This window comes from Anoplophora glabripennis, unplaced genomic scaffold, assembly GCF_000390285.2.
Source record: "Anoplophora glabripennis isolate ALB-LARVAE unplaced genomic scaffold, Agla_2.0 scaffold40, whole genome shotgun sequence".
NCBI classification, from domain to species: domain Eukaryota; kingdom Metazoa; phylum Arthropoda; class Insecta; order Coleoptera; family Cerambycidae; genus Anoplophora; species Anoplophora glabripennis.
In genome coordinates, this window is record NW_019416268.1 from 324,441 (window position 1) to 346,395 (window position 21,955).

The 21,955-nt window shown below is 34.2% G+C and overlaps 1 protein-coding gene across 2 annotated transcripts in view; it reads left to right on the forward strand.

Annotated features, from left to right (window-relative positions):
• LOC108903257 (serine/threonine-protein kinase SIK2) overlaps nt 1–21,955 on the forward strand; it is a 71,468-nt gene that overhangs the window by 37,355 nt on the left and 12,158 nt on the right. For both annotated transcript variants that reach the window (XM_018705361.2, XM_018705362.2), the window contains exons 4-6: nt 6,385–6,500; nt 12,203–12,373; nt 13,207–13,330. In XM_018705361.2, coding sequence (XP_018560877.1) covers nt 6,385–6,500; nt 12,203–12,373; nt 13,207–13,330 — 411 coding nt within the window. The remainder of the gene's footprint in view (nt 1–6,384; nt 6,501–12,202; nt 12,374–13,206; nt 13,331–21,955) is intronic.

Here is a 21,955-nt window from a genome sequence, read left to right on the forward strand (position 1 = left end):
TTAATGCTTCGCGGCGGTAACCATGACCACCGCTGTAAACATTTTGCAGATGTAGAGGCGAGCTACGAAGCTCCAGAGCCTCCCCCACCAACCGCCACTGGATACAAGAAAAATAACTGGCAACAAAAATATGTACAACCTAGAAAGTTTCTTCAATAATACACATAATAATATCTAACTTATTCCAAATTTTGTTTGTACCCTTCTTACCCGCATTTGCACATAAATATATTAAATTACTAGAAACATAATATCAAGGATTTTGTTTCTACGACTAAACTTGAACAACCTGAAAAATAATCCAAGGCGGAATATTAGTCGTATTCAAAAATAACATTCTCCGATGACTTGATAGGCCATTAGTGAAAACCTCGATCCCGGCATTTTCAAGGGAAAAGCGCTTATTAAGGAAAGGTCACAATCTGCGTGGGTGGACCCTTGCAACCGATTGTAACCGGTGACGGACGCAAACAATTTAATAACTTCACGTCATGCATCTGTTCCGAACAGCGCTTAAATTTCTTAACGCTCCTCAACCTTATGATTATGATTTGCCGATATTATAAATCGATACTGACGCAAGTAAGGCGGGATTGCGTCCAGCGGCAACGTACGTGACACAATATTTACCCGGCACTAATAACTAATAAAAATAATGACACGAATATAGCGAGTGGGACTGAATATATTGGAAAAAATTGCTAGTTTGGAGGTGTATTCGTTTCGGACGATTTATTTTTGCGAAAAGATCGAATTTCGTATAAAATAATATGCAATAATTATTTAAAATAAATAAATTGAGTTTGCGAAAATAATACAACATAAAACATTAAAAGAAAAAGAAACAAACAACAGGATATTTAGATATATTTTAATTTAATGAACAAGTAGAATGGAAGAATTATTTTATTAATCTTTATCAATTTGAATAGACAAAAAATTCATTTAGAATTCGCAGTTGGAAAAACCAAATCGCTCTAGGTATTCAGCTACATTCGAAGTATTGTTTTGTTTTGGAGTAGAATATAAATAACGTCAGTAGAATATTGATATTGATATTACGTTGCTGACATTGATACATTTTTTTAATGCGAAATTCCTATTAATCCTAAATCCTAAATTAAGCACAACTAACACATACTTAAAAAAACCAGAATATTGTTGCTTTGTTTTTTGATATAGTGTCGTAATTTTTATAAGAATCCGCTACCTGCGGCAGATGGAAACGGATAGCATAAATGCTGAGTTCATGGCTTTTATTAATTTTAAGATATAAAAATTCAAAATGCAAATTTATTACTTCGAAATGAATATTGCAAGTCATCAAGAAACCTTCTACTAGAACGAGAGATCTTTTACTGTTTTTTTTATTGTACATTTCTTTATGTACTGTCTGTTCTGTTGTTCTTTTTTTTAATGCCCTAAGATTATAAGTACATACAGATAGGCTCCCTATTGAACCATTTTCTACTGAAATGTTCTAATACTTGAGCATATTTCACTTTAGATTTTTAGGACTTGTCGTGTGGGGGATACGCAGGCCTTATTTCCCTCTAAATAGGCAAGGACCACTTCAAACTATCGAAAAGCGATGAATAAAAGTGTACAGTCGACGTTCGATCTCACTTCATATTAGCTCCGCCAATTCTCGGAGATTGCTATTCGGTATGAATTCTAACATCTGGCAGGTATAGGCAGGTTCATGGCTATTGATTTACTCCGTCATGGAATTTGTTATTATAGATAGTAGATCTCATACGAAATTTGAGTGAAATACGCTCTCTTTTTGTTTATAATATAGAATTATTTCAAATATAAGTGAGCATGAAATATCATTAACAATCTAGATTTCTGCTAATCCAGTACATTTCGATTATAAAATGTTGGCAAATGTTTTGTTTATTCATGTCTTCCGTGTTTTCTATAAATATCTAGGGATCTTAACCTAACCTGACCTAACTCAGGTGGTCTTATGGCTCAAAAAAATAATTTACGTATAAGTAAATGATATGGACTTGAAGGTTACTTCATAACCTGAGATATTGTGTCAAGGTTCTCACATATCTTCTTAAAAATAAATCTCTTAAATAAACTTCAAGATATTGATCTAATGACATACTTCGAGTGTTAAACAATAAAAAAATACAATTGGCTAGACTTGGTTCAACAATGTACAAAGCATGTAAACACTTACTGAATAAGAACTATATTCATTTTTATAACTATGTGACTAATTAAATCTATTTTTAGTTTTCCAAATATATTAGATATCAAAGACAAATAATGATGATTTTATTAGATCTAAAATGAAAACAAATAAAAAACCTGTGCTTAGTTTTGGCACAATCCGCAAACCGTACGAAATTTATAAATACACGTACCTACCTACATCATAAAGAACATAATTTGTCAACCGTTTTGAGAGAGATTAGTTAGGCGCATTTTTGTATTTAAAAAAATTTACATGACGTAGAAAATAAGTTGGTTCGGTATGGTATGCAAAACTTGTATTATTTTTATTTGCATATCTTTCAAAATAACTAGGGTCAAAGTAACATGTTGCGTATCATGGGCGGGGGGACAACAATGAAAGTCAGTTAACTCCCCCATCCCCTAGAAGTTTGGTAAGTTTTATAAGAAAAGGTTACTGTTCTGTAAAAATTATATTTTTTTTTCAAGCTTAAATGAAATGCTATAACCATAACAGAATGTTTTATTCTAAGGTCCGACAGTAAATCGTACATTCCAGGTTCGTACTTTGTTTTTTCCATAACATGATGAAAAGTAGACATATGATTAATGTGTGAGTAAAAAATCTGAACGATCATGAAAAAAATCAAGATTAAAATGTAACACTCACCAGTTTCAGATCACAAAGGAGATTCTGATATTTTAAATTTATCCATTAGGTATTGGATTCCGTATTAACCGCGCCCATCTGCGAAAATATTTACGCTATCATGTTAAGAGTAAAAATGTAGACTACTTGACAATTTTGATAACTGAAATAAATATATTGCAATAAATTAGACGAATGAAGTGAAATCTTTTTTACTTTTTTTTTAATCGACTAAACACTAAACTCTTGTACAGCTGTGAGCATTAAAAAGTTTCCGATCTAAACTGCTTATGCTTTGTAACATGTAACTTTATAACATTTTTTTGGTCCACGGCTGTATCCCGTAATAATATTTGTTGTTATTTTCATATTATTAATAAAAGCAATTACGTCGAAGCCTTTTACGACATGCATTTGTTTGTGCTACCTACATTCGACGTCTTATCGATTGCCTTCTCCTTGTATATTGAAAATATTCGGTTTTTGTTGAATACATGGAAAACTAGTGGCATGGAAGAATCCAAGGAAAACCTACTCAAGTGGAAGCTGAAGGTTTTATTTATTGGGGACGTTCGTATCTATTCCCTTGATACTTTACTCTTAATCAACAAGGATGGAGTAAACAAATAAATACGTGCGGGCTAAATATACTGTTCAAAATCATCTAGGATCGGATTCAGGAACTATTATGGTCCGTGGAAAAGTCGAAGGGAATTAAATTTATGTGGTTAGACATTCTATTATCTACTACACTTTTTCCAAATGTATATCAAAAAGTAACATTTTCATTTTTTTGTTTTAATAAGTTTAATTTCAAAAAACGTCCAGTATATTTCAAAATAAGCAGTTATAATTTAGAATGTGTAAATTGTGTTTGACATCAGTCATTTGTATTTCAAAATGTTACTTTTATTTCACAAAGTATCAAACGTACTTTAGAATTCCTAGAATGCGTTTCAGAAAAATATTTCAAACGAGTTTAGGCTTATGATTGGAAAAATCATAATAATAATGGGAAATAATAAAATGATTTTTAATTTATAGTTTTATGCAATTATTCATAGGTATTAGTACGTAGTAGTTGAAATACAATTATTGTTATCTTCCCTATTAAAATTGGCAGACTGACTGACTTACTATTATCTAGGATATATAGATATCTAGATTTTTGATATCCTGTGTCTTGATTTCATCCGATAGGATTTTTTTCAAAACGTTTTTGAATTATATTTGATTTATCTTTAAAATAAACATAATATAATATTTTTAACTATGAAACAGACTAAAAACAACTTTAAATTTCCAAAAATAATTAAAAACAAACATTATCAATTCAGAAAACGAAAGAGACTGATTTTGGAACCATAAATAACTTTTGGAAGTGCCCGATATGTAGTGTATTTTGTATTTGTCTGCTTTTCTTAGTGTAAGATTTTTAGTTGAGCGAAACTACTTTCATAAAAATAATCCTTAACTGATCCATTTGAAACAAGCCTATATTCCATTATTTTTTTATTTTGTTCATACCCAATAAATAAAGAAGAAAAAAGTAAATACAGACAATATTTTGTTAACACTTGAACATTTATATAAACTTATCAGTAGCTGTAGCACGTTTATTTTTTTTGTTGAATTGCCATTTGGTCGCTAATTTGTAGGTAAAATGTCGTTATTATGTGTTTGTATTGAAATTTCTTTTAAATTAGGCATCTATTTAAATTTATTTTCGAAAATAATATTTGTACATTTTCAATAAAAATCATTTTTCTTCTGTACAAACATTTTTTATATAAAAATGTGTATAATATCTGATTATGGAAAAAAGAAAGAAGAAAGAAACTATGCTTCATGGAATGGGCCGTATTATAAAAAAAAACTGAAGTTGAGTCAAATAAAAGGCAAGAATCGAAGTGTTGGTTTTTCTTACATAAAAGACAGTTAAGGAACGGGTTAACACTTAATCGTCCCTTTTTACAACACTTAGAACTGGCATTTGTTATAAGTTGATTAAAAACTGCCAAGTAAATCGTTTCTCTCATTTCCGGCGTCTTATTTGCGCGAATTTTCTACCCCCGTGTTTTCGCATTAGCGACGAATCCAATCAGAGAAACAGCGGGCGTAAGGGGAATTAATAATACATATACTAGCGGAGTTTCTAAGACCCGTAACCCAGAGAGATTCGTATAAGATCCCTAAATCCCGGCACGGCACTGTCCCCCGTAGTCGGAACACCCACGCCGGGAGACCTTGACGCTCTGACGTCATTGCCAGTGGACGCGGCGCGCCGGGGGACTTGGATGTGGCGGCATCGACGCACAATGAGGATCACCACGACCCTGGACCTCCCGCCGCTACTAGAAGCTGTTTCGCGCCGCCGGCAGCTCCTTGAAGGCGAAAAATGGACAGCGTCATCTTAGGCGAAGATAATGACATTTCCGCAAATGTGCGAAGTTATCGCAGCAGGAATCAGTTTAATTTTTAGTAAATTTTACTTTTTTTCTAAATAAAAATATATTTTAATTCACAATAGACAAAATATACAGGGTGATTCACAAACAAAATTGGGCACATGTATTTATATAAACATTGTCAAAAATCTGAGGCCTTTTTCTATTTAGATGCTCCAGTGGCGGAGATAGAGGGTGTCGGTGGCATAATTTTCTAAATAAAATAGTATGCTACTGCTTTACGGTAACAATCATGACATTTTGGTCTTTCAATTTTCTATAACTTACTACTCCTCTTGTGTTTCGAAAAAAGCCTGCTTTTCGAGCAAAACTTAAAAAACGTACTGAAAACAGTTTTACTTAAATAATGTGGCAAACACTAATCATTCAGTTATAGGTATAATCGAATACAGAATTTAATAATAATAACATTAGTCATAATTTTAATGATTTTATTTGAGTAAATGCTCAAAAATACCCTCACTTCCACAAACACAGGCGCGACATCTTCTTAGTAACGAAAACGTAAGTTCCAAATTTATTGCTGCTTGAATTTGATGAAAAGCACTATATATCATTTCTTCTAACTGCTATTAATTTGTTCACTGTATACCAGCCGTTTAATAACACTCCACAAAAAAATCCAGTGGGTTTTCAGTTTGTTTTTTAAGTTTTACTCGAAAATCAGGCTTTTTTCGAAAAATATAAGAGAGTAGTAATTTGTAGAAAGACGGATCCGAAAATATCATGATTGTTACCGTAAAGCAGTGACTATTTTATTTAGAAAAATATGCCACCGATACCCTGTATCTCCGCCACACAAAATAGACTGACTGACTTTCTGACTGTAACCCCTATACCTAGTGCTGTATCTCCTATACAAGTGTATCGATTGTTTCCTAATTTAATTTAATGACTGTAATAACGTAATTCAATTGGAAAGGTCAGTGGCGTACCTACAGTACCACTGATTAGAAAATGTAATACTCCAGTATTAATAATTTTTCGATTTCTTTTGTACTTCGTGCATTTCTGCCATGCCGAAAGATATTATTATAAAATAAACTATTTAAACTAATGATTTGTTTTATTTTTCAGATTACATTGCCAGGTATGGTAGAATGACTGAAGACCAATCTAGAGTTAAATTTTGGCAAATTTTGTCTGCTGTAGAATACTGCCACAACCGTAATATAGTACATCGAGATTTAAAGGTAAGTTTTCCGTAAACTAGTCGTTTTATATACTATGTACAATATACTTTTTCCATTTGTACTAGGTAGTTTAAGAATTATAACAACCAAAGTGTTTAGTAGCCTTAAAACTCAAGAAAATAATTGAATATCGTGGAGATATAAATCAAACTCGTGATTGTCTACACTGAACCATCTGCTCCTGCATATGTTTACATGTAAGTACACAGTCGTTCGCGAACAGTTCGCTATCACCTAGTAGTAGTCCTGTTAGCAAAATGTTGACGTTAAGATTACGAAATGCTCATATTAGCATCTTTATATTTGTTCTCTTGTAACACGCCACAATTTCCATCGACTGTTGAAAGATGCGTATCGACCAGCAAACATATCTCGAGCAGATGGTAGGTAGTTACAAGCTCTGCTCGCGATCAGCTCACGTACATTTCGCAAACCGATCGCGAGCAGTTACACGCGAATGCTTACAAAAATTTACTTTTGCATTTAGTGTTTGCAAAAAGTTCAACCAATCAATGGATCAAATTCGTACGTGTTTATTATTATTAATATAAGTCGTTCACGGGAATGGTGAAGGCTGCTTTTACAAAGCAGACTAGACGATGTTAAGTGGATTTAGGAAATTTTGTTGGTCTGTTAAAAGTAACCTTCGTTGATTCACCAAGATCGCTTTAAAAATCGCTTTCGGAATAGTCCATATAGTATTATGCACACAGTCTTAAAGAGATTGGCTTTTATTTTATTCTGGACAGGGCTGTTTCTTTGTAACAAATGTTTTATTAAACATGAAGAGTCAGAACATCAGAATTCACAGCTATTTACTCATCTGCTTAAGCACACATTAGCAAAAACAACAAGTTACCCCTTATAATCTTTTTTTTTCGCTGTCCCATCAGGATTTTAGACATACTCATAGGGAATACACTTAATCCACCCTACCCGGCAAGCCCTCCCTTAAAAGCTTAAAACGTGGGTCGAACACCCGATTATTCCATTAGCCGGACGACCTGGCCAGTTATTGTTATCGGGGTATTCGGGTATTTGTTTAGGAAGTTGCACAGAGGCCGGGCGAGAGAAATTTCCCGCCCACGCTTGATTCCACAGTGCGGTGCTAGATTGCATACGTCCGAGGCTTATGGTGTGTAGGTTGTTTTACGATACCGAGTGTTCGTTTAAAATCAGTGATACTGTTTTTAACAAATGAAGGTTAAACCCAAGCCAAAAATATAGAAATGGGTATGGAAATACTTTGTTTATTTAAATTAAGATTACTTACTAATTACTAAGTATTATTAAAAATTTTAAACTGATTGGACTTGTACCTAACGTGGCAGAATTTTGTGAATCAATTTAAATTGTTTTTATTTGTTCTACTGACAGTTGCAGCCAGATTTGTCACAGTTAGTGAATTCCTTAAACTCATCTCATATTATAGTGATTACCTAGGGTGTTATGCGGATAGTAACACGTTAATGTCGACAGTGCACTTCATCCGAGAGCCTTGTTGTCCTGTAACACCCGTGGTGCCTTTAACATTTCATACTACAACTACATATTGGTACTGAATTGATGAGCCATTTTACCACAAAATCTTTGCGTTTGAAGTTTCGCGAACTACCAAAAATGTGGGTCAAAAGTACATGACTCGATTCCACAAGAAACAAAAGAAATCGACGAAAGTTGCGTTCCCACATATATAGTCCTGTAGCCAGGGGGTCCCAATTGCCTCCTTCATTTAGATGTAGTTACAGAAGTGTTTTTTGTGTATTTTGAGCTGCAGAACACGAATTTTTTGGGTAGAAGTTTGCCCGGATGTCGATAAGTTTTTTATTAACAAAAACTTAGTTTTTGGCAAAATAAAGTTTCTTGTTCTTTGACCCAGTTTAAGAAGAAAATGTCTCTTGCAATTTTTTTGTTAAACGCATAGTTTTCGAGATAAACGCCGTTAAAAACTCGAAAAATGCAATTTTTGCGATTTTCAATTGTTAATAACTTTTGATTGAATAGGTATTTTGTAATTCTGATGACAGCGTTTGAAAGTTCACGTTAAATACTACAAATTATGAGTAATTTCAGTGTGAAAATTTGTTTCTTCCACTGTTATTTGAAGCTATAAACAAATAGCGATTAAGCGTTCAGAAGGGTGCGCTGCCAATTATGTAAGAGAGCGGTTGCCTTCTTACAAGCGTTTAAAGCAATTAATACACGCGTACTCTTCATTTCTAGACCAATGAAACGATGAAAACTGAATGAAACATTAACAATTTAAGTTTTGTTAATAAAAAACTTATCGACGTCCGGACAAACTTCTACCCAAAAAATTCGTGTTCTGCAGCTCAAAATACACAAAAAACGCTTGGGTAATTCCATCTAAATAAAGGAGGCAATTGGGACCCCCCTGGCTACAAGACTAATAGTATTTTATGTCAAAGCTAAATCAAGAAGTCATTATTCTGCTTTGATTTGACCATGACTAGCGTTACTATAAGTACCTAAATGTCATCTTGCAACCTGGCACGTTGATTTATGGGCGATTTGTTGCTGAATCCCACGAATCCCTATTCCAAAAATGTATTTTTAAATATGAAATTTATCTGCACGTTTCCTTACTGTTCATGGCTTTATATTTAACATCGTGGAGAATAAGGAAGAGCGCGCATAAATTAATATTTTTTTTATATTTACTATAACATCCGCTCCTAAGTATATTGCCTGTGGTATATCAATACAATATAAGATAGTCAATAAATAGCATAATTACTTAGTTTGTAAACTTCCTTGGCACATGTCAACGGTTAAACAATTTCCTGACTCGTTTGTTTGGGCCTTCTTGATAGACATATTCCTCTCCCATCTACCTCTGAAATTGTAGGTTAGTCCACGGTGTTTCTGTGTACCTATAGTTTGAAGTCGCTGGCCTGTTTAATTGCTTTTCTGTACAATGACTTAGAATCTTTTCTCTTCAAAGTTTTAGTATTACTGTTAGTCAACTGATGGCACTGTTTCTTCTTTGTGTTATAGATGGTCTTATTGTGTTTTCTTAATAAGTAGTCCACCTTATCACTAAATATTTGTAGATATAAGGGGTTCGGAGAAACTATGATCTGGGATCAGATGGTTCACTAGCAGCTATTTTTCGGTTTTAAGAATGTACCTGATGATGGATAACCGTTTCCGAACAGAACAAGGACAAATCGTCTGACGTCAAAGCCAATCATAAATTTTTATTGCGTTATTTTACGATCTAACACAAAACAAAGCATATGTTTTTACAACTTTCATTAAAATGGGCAAGCTTATTGTCGTTTATCATGCTAACAACACTGAATTGTCTAAATTTTAAGGTTAGATAAAACAGTCGATCCATTTATCCCAAATTGTGATGGATTGAAGTTCCCTGATCCTAATAATCGCAGTTTCTGAAAAGCTCTATAATAGATAGGCTGTTGATTTTTCTTGATTTTGGGAATCCCACTAAGGGTTGACTTTCTATAGAAGCTATGCTTGTAGGTGGCAATCGGTTTCCTCTCGATAAGGGCATCTAGGAACGGAACTGTATCCAATTCCATGATGTCTGGATGTATTCCATTAATTTGATCCAGAAATTATTTCTGGTTGTTACATCCATGAAGCCAAATGATGAAACGTATCAACATAGTCGGGCTAACCAGGAAATAATGTGCTGGGAAAAATTAGGAAAAATCTGGTGCACACTTTTGCCAAGCCAAATTTATAATTTAGAAATAAAGAGCAGATTATAAAGAGAAATAAATAAGAAATGGTCATATTGTTTCACTCGTGAGTGAACTTATTTCAAATCTAGGAATTCCATGTAGTTCCTGTATGCGTATTTCCAACGTGCACATTCCCAGCCCTCATCTATGCTCCCGGGCCGACCTCCTAGCGAGGGGTTTCCGCCGCCGCGACTCGCTGACGTCACCCCATAGATCGATCGGTGCAGACGCGACTAGTAAAAGAGCCCCTTTCAGAAGCCCCTGAAAGGGTTCTTCATCTGGCGCTGGAGTGCTTTTATGTAAGTAATATTTGAGCGAGATAAAAAAGCCTGGAAACAGGTCTTTTGAGAGACGCTCGGCCCGGAGGCGTTTTTAAAGCGCGGGGTGGCTTTCGGTGATGATCGCGTATGGGGTAGGCGGCTTTAAGATGCAATTTAGCGGGTAGGGTTCTCGTTTTTACTACGCGCTGATTTACTGCGAAGCTCGGGCGAGACAAATGGAAAAATTTGATAAGATACCACGACGCCAACGGATTACGCCTTGATAAAACTTCAACGGCACATCAAACAAATAAATATAATTTCCCGTGCAAGGTAGCCTTTAAGTGGGGGAAACCGGGGGCGGTTGTACCACGGTACAGTTTCTAATAAACTGTGGCGGTCAGGACGGTATGCATGGCCAACTAGATTAATGACTTACGAACCATCGGGAAGTATGAACATATTTAAACACAATTTTATATCTTTGTGCTCAAGCGCGAGCATTTTCACAATATTTTGTTAAAACAGTAAATGTATTTAATTTATCACGAATCACTGTACTGATTGTTAATTCTATTTATTCATAATAAAAAATAATTACATGTTAAGACACGCACAAACAACAATGAAATGCACCGCCAATGTCCCTCAGCAAAAAATGTGGCCGACAGGGTAGGCATTAAGGTGTCGCTAGATACGTATCGAATAAATTGATCGATGCGCTGCTTCAGATCAGAGGTAGACATGTACAATGACACACCACGTTGCAGCCGCCCTAACATTTCCGATCTCTAGTTATTAGCTATTGCCTCAAGTTATTTATTTGTAGAATTTCCTTATTTTGTAGAATAAATTTAGGTTTTTGCCTGTTTATTGATATTTTTTCATCTGTGAAATAAAAACTTAATCAAAGAAATCTTTTTGCCAAACGGATTAGTTAAGGACTATTTTTTATTACGTAATTAATTTAATTAAATTAATAATTTTGGCTGAAACAAAAATAGCACATTGAAAATAACAAATAACACTATATCACGTATTTCAGTTGGACACGCTCATGCAATAAGGATGTATGTCCGTCTTTTTGAAAAATGATATTTCTACAAATATAGGTTTAAAAATATATCCTTCTGGTGCAAATATGAAATCTCTGGGATTAATAGAATTGAACTATGTATAAGATAAAAGCACTTATCCCCTGTTGTAAACTAGTTCAAGAACGGGACAAGTTACATATCTCTTATTCCTTTCTTGTACCACATATGCATTGGTTTTTTTGTTCTAGTATTTATTTTTCTTAAATATTATTTTTGTAAGCAATAAGTAATCAATAATTTTGTATTCTGAAAAACGTTTTGAATGTTATTTATATCTTTTAATTTAAAAATAATAATTAGCACATTTATTATCTCATCTGAAATTGTTGAAAAAAAAAACAATCAAATTTTTGCACATCAACTAACTACGATGTGTATTTTCTGAATATAAATTAAAAAAAAAATGTGCTACATGAGCCCATTTCAGAGATTAATTATACCGACATAACTGACCCTGATTACACATCATTACAAATCATTTTCCGCTAATTAGATTTCTATTCAAGTGACAACGAAACGTAAAAGATCTTGCAAACTACGTCTATTTACTAAAGGACTTGTTTATGTTTTTATTAATGAGTCTATCCTAAAGAGAATTTTATTTTTCGTTTCAGGCTGAAAATCTTCTACTAGACTCCAACAATAACATAAAAATAGCGGATTTCGGATTCTCCAATTATTACACCACGGGCGGGCAGCTCTCGACGTGGTGCGGATCCCCCCCTTACGCAGCCCCCGAGGTGTTCGAAGGGAAGAAGTACGTCGGACCTGAAATCGATATTTGGGTAAGTACCACACCGATGACTCTAGTTAAAAAAATACTTTCTTCTTCTGACGGTACCAAATTTCACAATGTAAACTTTCTACATCGATTTTCGCTTTTTTTTACAACAGTTACGTTCTGCTGGCTCTTGACGTTCACGATGGATTACATTATTTAGAAACTCCACTTATTGTATACTATATTCATAAAATTATACACTCTCTCCTTTGAGCGGCTCACAATACCGACCTATTAATATCCCACTACGAATTGAACAACAAAACATTGAATACTGGAATTTTATATCAAATTATTTATGTACAATGATAATATTTATTACGCCGAGGCTTGCCACAGGCTAATTAAGCCTAAGGAAAAATATTCATATATTTTTAAGTTTTTCTCTAAATGATTAAACAAAAATAACACAGATTTAAATGTCAATGCCAATAATGGTTTATATAAATGCTATCAATTAACCATAAATTTTACTTAATATTTTTTAACTTTTAACATTGGAAATGTTTACGGAATTGCTAATATAATGCTAGATGTTAGGAAAATATCCAGAATCTAACAGTATACAGGGGGTTATAAATTTTCAAAATGAAGCAAATGTTTGGTCGCTACCGCTGGGCGCAGGGGTGGTCCGATCGTAGTGGTTTTGGTGTCGTTGTATAGGTTGGTCATTTCTTCGTCGAAGGTAGTAATTTTGAAGGTAATATAACCGATTCCAATTAATATTAAGGCAGAATGTTTTCACCACCTACTAAACTAACATAGTATCTCCCTCTTATGACCTAAGCAGTAATTTCAAAGAAGCTATTAAATTATTGATGATAATGTTTATTCCAGAGTCTGGGGGTGGTGTTGTATGTCCTGGTGTGCGGCGCACTGCCCTTTGATGGATGTTCCTTGCAAGCCCTCCGCGATAGAGTGCTGTCCGGTAGATTTAGGATACCTTATTTTATGAGCTCAGGTAAGTCGTTAACTTTATACTACTCCTGCTTTGTAATCTCTTAATCCACTTCTTTAAAAATGTCATAGTATACGCTTAGCTTTCACCTTTACTTATTTAACCATTTTTTGATTACCTGCATTTCGAGATATGACTAGCGTTGTGCACTCCTGCCCTTTATATAATTTAAGAATATGTTAAGTCACCTGCTATTTTGATTGTGTATATTTACGAAAGCGCTTGCACTTTTACACAACTTCAGACCACGTAGAACAGAAATAACTGAGCACATTTTGGTGAGTCAGCTATTACAGTTACTGCCACTGCCTTTCGATCCAATCCGACTATTTGTCTCCAAACGTTATTTAACCAAGTAAGCATCCATTTACCAAATTGTGCCGGGAATTCCTGAAATTTTCGACAGTCATTCCTAAGCTTATGGTTCCAGCTGTCGTGTCTTTGGAAACATTCTGGATATTCTCGTATGAAGAAAATGTTGTCAGATGTCTACTATTCACATATGTCGTTAACATGTCTCAAAATGTTGAACAAGGGTAATACACTTAATTATACAAGGTGGAATACATTCTGTTTTGATTTTCAGAAGAATAAAATAATCATTTCAGGGAATTCACTAACATTTCAAAAAAATTATTGCGAATATCACATATTTCACATTTTCTTAGAATTAAAATTAACATATTGTAGTACCTTAAAATAGTTGAAATGAAGATAGAAAGATTTTAAATCATACATTTAGGGGGTGTTAGAAGTGAGAGGCAAACTAATCAGGAAAATAGGGCATTGTTCAATTAGGTACTACTTTCCTAAAAATTGCGAATCCTTTTCTTGTTCTGCAAAAATAGCCAAGAACTTTGTTCGCGATACTTTCATCACTTGCGTATAAGATTTCGCCCATGAAGCACAACCAAGTAGTTGTATTTACTGTTTGGCCAACGTACTCATGGATTTGGAGAAATAATCAGTGGTTTGTCTTTAATGTTATTCCGCTATAATAAAATCTTGTGAACCATTTGAAAACATATTTCAAGTTCATGCTTCGAAATACGTCAGAAGTCCCCTTGTCAGCTTTTGAATTATTAGAAAAAACTTCAGTTATGAGCTATGCCAAAGTATGCAAATACAGCCAAGAGAAGCTAATAATCAACGTTAATCCAGAGACAATGGCGCTTATAAACAAAATCAATCACATTTTTACTGGACTGGGACTGTGCATTATTGTCAAAAGTAGTGCCGTTGTATAAAGTATACCCAAATCGCAAAGTTATTCATCAGAAAAAAATTCCCCATTATCATCCAGGGCTAATGCCGGAACTTTTACGATTTAATTAAATCTTTTGTGGGAAGTCGAAGAATTCCCCCGCCAGCTCGGATATTTAACGCCGCCGACATGAAAATCGCATTGATTAATTTGCAGAAGTTCGGGACCCGACGCTTGGAAGTTTGTTATTCAGATTCACCGATATCTATCGAAAAATTATTCCCGACCTGTTACCCGTACACTTCCAATAAAACTTTATTTACAGCTTTATGAAAATAAATTCTGCGTCTTAAAATACTCTCTCCCTGCGTCAGCGGCAGCCCAGCGTCTCGTACGGTGACATCAAAGCGTCCCCGTGTTAGCGAACCGACGTGGATTTCTGTGCCCCGCACGTGCGTCTCTGGTAGTTTTTTTTTTAATTCACTGGATCAGTTCACAAATATGTCAACTGTCAATGATACTTAGAGACACTGTCAAGGTGCAGGATGAGGAATTTATACTAGATCCTGCTTATCCGATATTAGTGGGCAATGGATGGGCATGCATGTGGTACAAACGATATTAGCACGTATAACCATAGCCGCTTATGAAATTGCCTGTAGGCGCAACCATTAGAATCTACACAGACAATAGACAAGCATTACTGATCTTACGTATGCATAAGATAATGACTAGATCAGTATGGGAATGCCACCAGGCACTGGTTGTGGCCTCAGGTTCCAACAGCATATCTGTGTGCTGGGTCAAGGGACACGAGCGGTGCAATTGCTGTAAGGAGGCTGACAAACTAGCCAGGAATGCATCGGACCTAAATATTTTTTGACCCGGTCCCTCCAATGTGCTTCCACTGTTAGCACTTACTCAAATTATCAAGGAAAACACCCACAAAGAGTTTATGAAACGGTGGGATGAAACAAATAACTGTCAATTTGATAAGGAATTCTTAGACTACCCTAGCAAGGCCATGTCTAGATCAAATCTTCGCCTGATGACAGGTATTGAAACTGGATACTGCTGAGGCAACACTTTCACCACATGAGGAAGTGTGGAACAACTCTTTGTAAGGGTTGTGAACAGGAAGACGAGACAATACTGTACATGTGCTATGTGAATGCACTGCCATCTTGTCAACAAGAGAAACCATGTTGTGAGAACTTTGGCCTTCTATGGCCTATATTAGAGTAGTCGCACCTGAGCAACGTGACCATCTTTTTCTCTTTAATAGGTTGGTTAACCGCTCATATGAATTGCTCTCCTAATTGAGAGATGAAGGAAATACCTACAAGAGGCTCAATGGGGCCTAAGTGCTATAGCTTCTAAGCTACCCTTCCCACAATTCAAGATTTCAGCCTAGTGGGATCCTCGGGCCAGTCCCCTTTTTTGTGTGCGAAAGCAAATGAAAAAGTAATTTTTATGACACGAGTAGCTTGGTTAAAAACAAGAGCAGAGAATTTTTTAAAAGCTATGTGAGTGCAATAATAACTCAGGCACATTAAAAAAAGCTGATAATTTTGTATGACAAACATAGCAACCTAAAGTACACCAAATGGAAGATGTCACAAAACCAATACGCTCTTCAGAAAGCAATACAATTCATTCAATGGAAATGGCATGGGAATTCTCAGATTCTTAAGGATAATATCTCCCAATACCTTCGTCACTGGATGACCTATTTGTAAACCACGTTCAATCCAATCTATTGAAACTTCCAATCTCGTCCAAATGTTGAACCATAATTTTTTCAGATTACAAAAATATTTGCAACTTGTTAGCCCGAAACATCAATAACGAAAATAACCATCGGTATGTTCGACACATTTAGATACCGCTGATAAAAATACAAAGCAGATCATACAAATACATCCATCATCAACGTAATGCCATGCATTTTATTATACCAGTGATAACAATTTATATACTATTTTCAGTGAAAACGTACTTACCGATATAGATCACTTGAGTTAAAATGACACATGTCCATCAGTTTCACGCCGAAATTATATGTCACTTTATCTCTGTTTTTTAAGCTAAAAGTGGGTTCTTCATAAAAATGTCAGTGAAATAGTTGGCTGGATGTTATCAGTTTTTTATTACTTTTGTTTATTACTATGTAAACATATATTATTTTGTTCGTGCTTCGTTGTTGATTTGTTAACATCAAGTAAAGATTTTTAGATAATTTCTAGTGTAAAAAATTGTATTTTATGTTTGTGCAATAAAATTAGTTATTACACGATATTAGTTTTAAAAGGTATATCGGTAAGACCGTCAGTATGTTATTCATTATTCGTTTTTAGCAAAGTGCTTCGTATTTAGCACAATTTTCAATAATAATTCTAGCAACTCAACTCGCGATGTGGGTAATAGATAGAGAATATATAAATAGCGGCAAAGGCATCGTTTGGGATCCTTTGACTCTCCGAGCAGAATTTGATTTGATATCGCAATTGTTTCTTCCTAAGATTGTGTCACCGTCGATAATTTTCATCCAGCACGCCGCTTTGCTCTGCAAGCATAGTTGTAGATGACCACTTAAAACTGTAGTTGTATCTTCTTGTGGATACCAACCCAATTTCGTTTTGTACGCGCCAATATCCGTGGCGGGAAAAATAACCTCGGATGGGGCACAGTCAAGCGGGACTATCGCTCTTTACCCATGCCATTTCTGTAAGCCCCTTCCCCATTCTCCCGGACCGCTAACGCGGCCAGTTTCGAGCGATTTGTGGGGCCTCCTCCTGTCCTAGCTCTGGGCAATTCGCTTTGTATTCTATTCTAAAGGTGTTAATACCTATGGGCTGAATAAAACATTTTCAACACCTAGTGGCGAATACTAGGATTATCACGAAACGTATAATGTATTATTTACATTATTAGGTTATAAAGAGATTTTCAATTTTTTTATTTTTTTTTAGTCGAGGGGTTTAGTTATTAATTAGGGGTTAATAAATTGTTGTGTTTCATATACATATAATTATATTATTTTCCAGCAGAGGTGGATTATTTTTAAATTATCTATAAATGCAATATGTACATACAAGGTGTTTCATATTGTTATGTTCAAATTTTGGTTAGTAGTAATTTTTGATAGTAAGTTATAATTTTTTTAATCTTAGAATTAAGTCTGCTTTATGGTTTCAAAACGTAGTCAATAGAATCGCATATATATATCTTTATCAAATATATTAAGTATCACTATAAATATCATATAGGTAGGTACTATATTAATGAGCATCATTTTCGTTCAGTCGCAATAGCTCCTTTTTTGACACCATCAAGAAACAACCTGCCACATTTCGAAGCATAGCACAATTATATTTATGTGTCAATCAAATTGATAGTATGATGAGCACTAATCTGCAAAGCCAGTCCCAGAAACTCTTTTTTCAATACAGACAGTGTCACACAGGTTTTACAATTAGCATTTCCTTCACTTCTGCACCCACTAGATAGGGTGATACCCAAATATAAAAATATAAATATTGATTTAACGTAATAAACGCCATTGTACTACTCAGTCACAGACTTTGGTGAAACCTAAAAATGTTGTAATGTAGTAATATTAATTTTTGAATTAACCTAAAAGCTCACCTACTTTTCGTATATATGATACTAAATGTATATCTCGATTGTTAAAAAAAATGATTTTTTTTTAAACAAAATACAAACATTATTTTGAATTCTGTCAAATGAAACTAACATGTTTCAGACGACATGATTCTGACGGTAATTGCATATCTCGAAACTGTATGTTGTCAACAAAGAGACATTTACAAAAAATCTGCATTGAAGACTATAGAGCTAGGCAGTATGTATTGTACCAGGTTCGGTCGCTACACAGCAACTCGGTATTGAAATATTTGAAAAACTTGTTCCCATATTTATTTAGCCATTAGGTGGTAGAAATGTATACGACCAGTTGAAGAATGCGTGCGCGGGCAAACACCGCACAAACATAGCCGCACTGGGCGACTGGGCCATACATTTCAGTTGTTGACAAATTGCCTAGCAGTGCAGTGTAGCAACGCGGAATTATTTTTTTGATTATTTTTATTTAATAACTTTTTTAACCTAAACTAACAACCTTTCCTCATCCTTTCCTGACAGGGATATGTTCATACATTCCCGTTGGTTTTTAGCGAGCAGTAATATATTTTAATCAAAATATGTTGTTGGCCAAATGAACATATAATAGGAACTTTCTACGCATTATATACAAATTAATATTATTTTTTGCCTTTAGCAGAAAACTTTTTTAGGGACGCTTATGAAGCTCATTAAATTTAATTGCTAGGCGTTTTTATATGTTCCACTGACTTCGGAAAGACTATACAAATATTCATGAAAAATTGACTATTTTTTAAGGGTATTTGCACTATCGAAGATAAAACATTGTAAGACACGTGTAAAAAGTCTATTGCACTCACGCGACTTTTAAGAACACTCGCTTCGCTCGTGTTTTGAACCAAGCCGTTCGTTCATTAGAGAATGTCTATTTACACTTGTATCTTAACAGGACAAGGCAGATCTTATTGGTGATTATACCGTTTCTTTACAGGTCGTCGAGACCTCTACTATTTTTAACGCGCTTGTCGCAATCCGAACGCGACAATTGCCGTGTGCAAAATCGATAAGGTTGATAAATATTCCGTACATCTGTAGTTAGAAGATTAGACGGTTATAGAGATTAACAGGGTACCGATATTATTTGTACAAATAAAGTCAAATACTCCGGGTGCCAAACTTCAGCTCGGTAATCCCTTAAGCCCCCTTCAAACAGGTATGCGCTCGACTATAAAGCAACATTGTGTCGCGCGATAATTGGAAGTAATTTGTATAGTTATACATATAGTGTCCGCCAAAAACGTTACGTTCTCTTATCGTTGAAATTCATTTTTCGTGGGCACTAGCTGCTTCCATACGCGGAGGGTTCCGTGTACCTGAATAGGTGTTCCAAATTAAAAATAACCTGAAGAATCCAATTAATTATCTTCGGTAATTCCAATTACATAGGCCAGGAAAAAGATCTGGGTAATGACCATTTCGCGACTTTTTGTTTCGGCAAGCTGAATTTATCACTATAGATGCCAAATATTATGTACAATAACATATTAGTTTCCACAGTCATAAAAATGGGGGGAAGATTGTTTATAGGGTGGTTAATTGTATAATTTTTACGTAAATTCACATATTTCGCTTATAACTTTTTTTCCGTTCATTTCCACGCGAAAACAGTAAAGTACTTTTTTTCGTCTTCAAAAGACTTTTGAATTAAACATTTATATACTGCGTTATTATTACCAGAACGTTGTGGCATCACATCCTCTCATTCCTTATCACTGTCTAATAACTCATACGAAATCTGGAATCGGTAAGTTGAATAGTTTACAAGTTATGGCCTTATAAACAAATTAACTAATTATTAGTCTCGACGATCCCGAGCATCTTCCACAATCGCACTGATTTTTTTCATGGTAGATTTCATAATAATACATTGAAATCTATCATTTTTTTTTTAAATTTCAAATTTGCAACCTGGAAAGTTTTGTTATTTTTTAGCCTTATTTGCAAAATGAAATATACGACGCACGCGCGTGATATAGTAATATATTATATTATTATATATTCGGAAAGTTTACGAAAAGAGCTTTAAGTTAAAAAAAATCTTCAAGATTCGTTGAAAAACAACGGAATTACAGACTGTCAAAGTTGAAGGCGTATTGTTAAACAAATTAGATTGGTAGCGACAAAAAAATATTGTCATAACCCGAGTACTTTCCCCAGATAAAAATATTTTATTTGTGGAAGTATGTTAAGTGCATAAGAAATACTGTCAAAACGTGACAACGTGAAATTGTGACGATAATATTCATAGTCCTGCCGTTAAAAAAGCGAAATTCGCTTCAAAATAGTATATTTGACAGTCTGTAACGCTAGTTTTGTAGGTCTTTTGAAGACGAAATGAACGGAAAAAAGTTATAAGCGAAAAACGTGAATTTACGTAAAAATTATACAATTAACCACCCTGTAAACAATCTTCCCCCCATTTGTATGACTGTGGAAACTAATCTGTTATTGTACATAATATTTAGCATCTAGTGATAAATTCAGCTTGCCGAAACAAAAAGTCGCGTCCAACTCTATATTTCCTGGCCTAACAATATGAACAGGCGGATTCTGAATATTTGACCAGGATGCATTGCTGACTATTCAATATTTTATGAAAAATTATGAATAATTAAATTTTTACGGAAATGATGATTGATCCGTTGCTATTTTTCGTTAATTGACTTGATGACTAAAGAAAATTAATATATTCTACAATAGACATAATTGCAGCATGTTTTTCTTTCATATTTCCATATGAAATGTAGGTACTTCGAATTACAAATTAATGGAATTAATCGAATGTTACAAACTTTAAATGTTACCTCTCGAAAATATTAATTATAAGCGGTTATTTTATTAAAGTATATATAAATAGATTATTATAATTTTTGGCATAGACACGTTGTTTTAAGTAAAAAATTGACAGTGATAAAATTGTAGTGATGAAGTATGTGTAGGGGTAATTTGCGTAAGGGCGATGATTAATTTTTAGTAATTTTTTTATTGATTTTTTTTGAGTATTAGAAAAACTAAAAAAAAATATTTTATGCAAAACTGTTGAAGAATCTTGTATATTGGGTCTTGGACCCACCGTTTATAAGAAATTTGAATGAGAGAAAGGTTTATACTGGGTGAGCCAAGTTCGATTCTTTTGGGAGATTTCCCTAACGTGATATAAAAAACGCAGTGGCATATGTTTTATTTTTCTAAAACATCCAGTTTTTCATTCATTATCCAAACATAAGCTATTTATATGCAACAATGCATTTTTCGATATTCGAAACCTATATTTTTTTTCAAATGATTTATGCAAAAGTTTATTTGTTACTCAATTTGTTTCCTCATACAATTAAGTGTGCCATGAATGTATCCGCAATATTGGTGAAAAAAAAAATCATGACGCACTGAATTAGATAATCAAACAGCTACCTTGAAAAAATTTCGAAAAGTAAATCATATTTACAAAAATAAAGTTGTAATTTAGAAACAAAAAATGTCACATACGCCACTGAATTCCATTATTTTAAATTTTTTTATTTGGAAAAACAAAGTTTCTTTAAATTATTCGTTTTTTTTTTTAATTGTTAAATCTCCAATACAACTACACAACAATATTTCAGGACATACATGAATCGATAATGACGCATTTATTGACACACCCTGTATAATGTGTTTCGTATTTTTATTAGTTTACGTTTCAATTTACACGGGTTGATGCACGCCCTCTGATGGGGACGATGACGGGACGCAGAATTCAA